The sequence below is a fragment of the Antechinus flavipes genome, chromosome 1 (assembly GCF_016432865.1).
Source record: "Antechinus flavipes isolate AdamAnt ecotype Samford, QLD, Australia chromosome 1, AdamAnt_v2, whole genome shotgun sequence".
NCBI lineage: Eukaryota > Metazoa > Chordata > Mammalia > Dasyuromorphia > Dasyuridae > Antechinus > Antechinus flavipes.
In genome coordinates, this window is record NC_067398.1 from 672,479,090 (window position 1) to 672,485,089 (window position 6,000).

General features: G+C 40.0%; 1 protein-coding gene across 1 annotated transcript in view; it reads left to right on the forward strand.

Annotated features, from left to right (window-relative positions):
- AP3D1 (adaptor related protein complex 3 subunit delta 1) overlaps window positions 1-5,653 on the forward strand; it is a 140,757-nt gene extending 135,104 nt beyond the window's left edge. The window contains exons 31-32 of the mRNA XM_051972248.1: window positions 3,103-3,182; window positions 3,481-5,653. Coding sequence (XP_051828208.1) covers window positions 3,103-3,182; window positions 3,481-3,576 — 176 coding nt within the window. The 3' untranslated portion in view covers window positions 3,577-5,653. The remainder of the gene's footprint in view (window positions 1-3,102; window positions 3,183-3,480) is intronic.
- The last annotated feature ends 347 nt before the right edge of the window (window positions 5,654-6,000 follow it).

Sequence of the window (6,000 nt, forward strand, 5' to 3'; positions counted from 1 at the left end):
TATGGTTATTATGTGAGCTCTTTCCTTGGCCTTGCTTACTTCACCTTCTATCAATTCACATAAATCTTTCCATGTTTCTCTGTATTTTTCACATAATTTATTAAAGCATAATGATATTCCTTTATATTCTTATGCCACAATTTTGTTTAGCCCTTCCCAAAATGATGGACATCTACTTTTTTTATAATTCTTTGCTATGATAAAAAGTGCTACTATAAATATTTTAGTATATATGAAGCCTTTCTTTATTTGCATAATTCCAAATTGCTTTGGTTGTACTATTTTGAATTGTGCCACTTTACAGGTCTTCAAACAATGTATTAGTGTGGTTATTAGTCTACATTCCGTCCAACACTAACTCTTTGTTATTTTTTGTTATTTTTGTCAATGTCCTTCTCTCCCCACTTTGTGGTATAAAGGGAGTGTGGGATATAAAGTAAAACTTCAGGGGTTTTTTGATTTTCATTTCTTTTATTATTTGTGATTTGGAAAAATTTTATATGGTTATGAAATAGTTTGCAGTTCTCTTGAGAACTGTTTGCTCATATCATTTGACAATTTATTTATTGGGGAATGTTATTAGTCTTTTATATATTTATTAACTGTTTGTGCCTCTAGCATATCAAACCATTATCAGAGAAATTTGATATAAAGTTTTTTTTCCCCAGTTCCTTTTCCATTCACTTCCATTTTTGTCATAGGTACATTAGTTTTGTGTGTGGAAGCTTTTCAATTTCACATAATCAAATTTATCTATTTTTTTGTCATTGCTTTTATGTCTTGTTTCATATGCAAATACTGAGAAATGGATTTATGCTGTGATCATTTTTCAGAATGAACACTTCAATTAATACATTAATGCCATCTAGAGTAAGCATCGAAGGATATTGGCTGCAGAAAGTGATTTCTCATCCTTAAAGCTTTAAAAAAAATCCACCATTTGTCAAATAAAAGCCTAAGAATTTAGAAATTATTCTTATAACTGCTTATTCTAATATTTGCCTATTGTCTTGGTTGAACTACTAAAAGGAGAGATAAGAATAAGTTCAACCACTGTCTTTCTAATTTCCATGTTTTTTAATAACCTCATCCTCTTCACAGTCACATCAGTTTAAAACACTGATGTCATATTGAATTCTTTTCCATTCTCCTATTCTTGCTGTGTCCAGTCAATCACCAAGTCCCCATTGATTCTTTTTACTACTTCATTCATAGGCCATTAGAGGCATTTTTCATTCATCTTCCCCCTTCACCTCAGATCCTTCCTGTACTCCAGTTCTGATTTCTTGTCCTTCTGAGCTTTCCTCATGTCAGTGCCTCTCTCCAAGCCTCTTGCTACTTCTGCATGTTGCACACGGCTTAGGCTTGTTTCCACACTCTGGCCCCTTCCTCTCTTCTCCAGAGTGGATGCCCAGTTTTTCCCTATTCGGACTCCTTCACTGCAGCCAAGAAGGATGTCTGCTTACCATCTTCCACACATTGCAAGCTTTTTAGGCTCCCTGCCTTTGTTTGCAGCACATTCTGTTATAATAGAAAGAACTCTGGATTTGGAGTCAAAAGAGTTGATTTCAAATCCTAGTCCTTGTGATATACCAGTTGTATTACCTTCCCACCATAGACATCTCCTCCCCCCTCCCTTTTTTTCTATTGCTCTCCTGCTCTGTCCTTTCCCCCATCATTCTCTTCCTTCTTTGCCTACACTTTAATACTGACAATTTGCCTCCTTCAAATCCTCCTTGACCATCCCCAGAAACATCCATATACATGAAAAATTCCCTTCATCCTTTTATAAAGAAGGAAAGGAAGGCTTGGTGAAATGACTGTCAGTGACTTCCTCCTGTCCTTCATTTTTACCTATCAAAATCCTTCCCAGTTTTCTTTCTTTCTTTTTTTTTTTTTAAATAATTATAACTTTTTATTGACAGAACCCATTCCAGGGTAATTTTTTACAACATTATCCCTTGCACTCACTTCTGTTCCGATTTTTTCGCTCCCTCCCTCCCTCCACCTCCTCCCCCAGATGGCAAGCACCTTCCCAGTTTTCAAGGGTCATTTCAGGTCATCACTCTAGTCAGAGTATCATATGCTACTTTTTTGTATGTGCTTTCTAGCCCCTACTAGATTGGGGAAAAGATTATATCTCAGCTGTTTGCGTTACAGCAGGGTCCCAATCTTTTATGTAGCAATCATTTAGTCAGTTTTTGCAGAAATGAAGAAATAGAAACAGTGCTTTTTAGAGGGTGCAAATCACTGGGACAAGACTTGAAAACTGGAATATCCCTATCTCTCTCCATTCTACTAAGATTTGAAACTAAATCCCTGTGTTACTATTCAGCAGAAGCTTTTTGTCTTCACTGTGACACAGATGATTTGATTTATCTTCTATGGAGTTTGGAGAATGGGATATTTTTCTCATTACAAAATGTGCATTTGTTAAAAACACTATTTTGTACTTACGGGGACTGCCAACTTTGCCTCTAGAAATGAGAATTGTGCTTACAGTCTCTCATTCTTGGTGTCATCCAGTTGTACATTGAAATACTTCCAATATCCATCATTAATCTTAAGTGAGTTTAACATTCTTCCCACGTTCCTCAGAATTCAAGTTCAAGCTGAATATTTTTCATTACAAGTAATAATAGTAATAGCATTTATATAATACCTTAAGGTTTGTAAAGCATTTCACAAATATGGTCTCATTTGATTCTCACAACAACCCTGTGAGATAGTACTACCAAGACCCTATTTTACAGTTGAGTAAACTGAGGTAGACAGAGTTTACGTGACTTGCCTAGCTAGAGTCACATAGCTAGTAAGGGGCAGATTTGAACTCATTTCTTCCTGATTCGAGGTCCAGTGCTGTATCCACTGCACTACTTTGAAAAACATGAAAATTCTTTCCTAATTGAATCTGGAAATTGCTTCCAGTCCCTCCTTTGGGACTTGGGCTTGTAGTGCTCATAATATTTTCAGATATTTCCCACCTCCTTTGCCTCCAATCTTCTCTGAATCTTGAGAATTATCAGAGATGTTGAAAAACTGTCTAGGAATTTAGAATATTGTTTGATAAAAGTTGACCCTTGATTGTTTAATGTGTTCTAGTTGTGGAACGAGTTGATTCCTGCGCTTCCATGTACAGCCGTTCTATCCAAGGACATCACGTTTGCCTGCTGGTGAAGAAGGTGAGGTTACTACTCCTGGAAAGAGACCGAGAGAGTGGAAGTGGTCGAGAGCTAGAGCAGAGAAGCAAGCTGCCGAGCCCCGGGGGTCCCCTTGCCCCTTGTGGCAGAACCACCACCTCTTCCCAAGCCTGACCAGGCTGACCAGGCATGCCCAGCCTCTGGCACCCTCCTGATGGGAGCCTGCTATTCAAAGTGTAGTCTGTTCCTCTTGCTCTGGTGTTTGTGCTTTTCCAACAATGCTGGGAGGCTCTGGCTCTTGGGTTGTGCTGGCTCACGGTGGCTTTTTTTTCCTTTGCAGGGAGAAAATTCTGTATCAGTGGATGGGAAATGCAGCGACCCCACCCTACTCAGCAATCTGTTAGATGAGATGAGAGAAACGTTGGCAAAGTGTTGAATGGCCCCTCATGCCCTGCCTCTGCAGAAGACGCACCAAGGACAGCTTCAAGTGTTACATTTCTCCCTTGTCCGCATGTAGTAGACTGGGCACGTGCTTTTAATTTAATGTCACAGTCACCTGCAGTTTAAACATCCCAAGGCTGTAGGTTACATTGGTTTCTTTTATTTAAAGTTTTTCACTTTGAACCTTTTTACCAACTGTAGCAATAACCCTTTCCAGCCTCGAAACCTTCTGAAGTCCAAGATTACCCAAAGTCTCTGTATCTATTTGTTTTCCATAGTCTAGTTGTATCTTTCCCCCATCCTGATTTTGGGTGCTAGAACCCCTGACTAGCCACAGAGGGGCCCCTATGGCAGTAGCTATGCCAGTCAGTTCTTAAGAAGGGAACTCAAGGCAAGTCTGCAGAACTTCTCTTCAGAGCCATGAGGAGGAGCATGTATGTAACTGGCTGGTGTGCAGTCCAGATTTTCCCTGAACCCTTTACTGTAAAGATACTTGATTTTGGGTTTTGAGTAATTAGAGGATGGGGGAGGGAAAGGGGGGGAGTAGAAAAGGAGAGAAGAGAAGATACAGTTCAGCTGACTTGGATTTCTACTTTGGAACAAAGCCCAGGGGCTGAAAAGAGTTAAATTCCTTTTTTCCCCCTCCCTTGTTCATCTCAAAATCTACACAATTATATATCCCTTTCTAGTGATTTTTTGCTGATGTGCTCTTGTAAAATCCACCAAAATCTCACATCATTGAAAAGGTAGAATATAGCAAAGGAATTAAAAATCCAAAGGAACGTATAGGTATGGATGTAGGGGTGTGTCTGTGTCTGAGAGTGGAAGTGTCTGTGTCCTTGACAGGAAAAACTCTTTGGCTTGTCCCGTGAGGTTGACAAGTACTATTTTCAACTTCACCCGCTGCCCTTGAAGTTTTCATTTGCCCCCAAACACAGTACATAAAAGATGTATTGGTGGATCACTTTCCCCTTGTTCCTCATAAACTTTGTCACAGTACTGATTTTTCATCTGAAAGTGGCTGGTTAGAGCCCCAACAGGGTCCCACAAATCTCAGCTGTTGCTGAGAGGAACTGCCTGGGGAAAAAGGGCCTTAGGTTTGGGTTAGGATCTGCTACTACAGGCACAAAAAATAATATAGTGACAGTGGGAAGTAATCAACTAGAATCATTGATGGCAAAAAGGGATTGATTGTTCTTGCTCTTGATGATGACCCCGTCATACTCTGTTCCATCTTGTTTCAGGGGAGGGTGTGGAATTTTAAGATTCTATGCCAATTTTTAGGGTGTATTTTAGCGCCCCTTCCTCTCATCTCATTACTGGAACTGTGGTTTTCAACATGGTGCAACTGCAGCTGTCAGAAGGTTGTCCAGAAAGACAAGAAAGGGACAAACTCAGGTTGTTTGCACTTAATTGTTCTTGGTAATATTTGAAATGCCATTCCAGAGGCTTCATTATTACCAACCACCTCCCGGTGGAAATTGTGGGGCTGCTAGGCCCATGTAGTAACTTCTCCAGGGCAGCATGTGTGCTGGGAGGGAAGCCCAGGGCCTCTTCATAGGCCCTCCCTCAGTGAGGGAAGCTCTGGGCTTCTTTGCAATAAGCTCCTGGCGTGAAACGGTGTGTCTGCAAGGAGCCCTTCCTTAGCAGCATCGGCGAGATGGGCATTGGGATCTAAAGCATTATTTGTTGTCTGATTGCACTTGTCTATACCAGGGATTAGTGGGCAACAGTTCAGTCGGCTGGTGAAGTCATTCTGATTTGGGACAGCCAGCTTGTGTTTAAAAAGACTGAGCATCTTGAAAACTGTCGTCAGAGATAATGGTCCTTAATGAATGGAAATCCACATTTTCTTTTTCATGGATAAAAACTGTCACTTTAGCATGTAGAGTATTCTCTATTACAGAATCCTGTGCAGTGATTCTAGAATTTTGAGACTGTATGATGTGTTATATTAAAGAATTTATTTGCTATCAACATTCCCTTACAAAGAAAAGGAAAAACATACCACAAGCTGCTGTAATGATTTTGTGTCAAGATGATCCAATAAAATTTCAAAACAGAAGTTTAAATTTGGTGTGTCCTCTCTAGATTTCATGTACCAACATTTTAAACTCCTCCCAGAGGCATGCAGTCACTGAATTTTAGAGTTGGAAGGAACCTTAACAGCCTCTAGTCAAGCTCATGTCAAAATAAAGAACAACTCTGATAATTTAGTCATCCGGCCCCTGTTCAGTGACCCCTAATAAGGGACACCTACAGTCCTCAGCCTTTGTAGACAGCTCCCACACTTCTCCTAATCCTCCATTACCCTGGGAACAGATTAGGGGAGTTGGTCTCTATGATCATGAGACTTTAATTTGAAAGAGACTTCAGAGATAATAAAGGTCAACCTTTATATATAGATGGGGAAATTGAG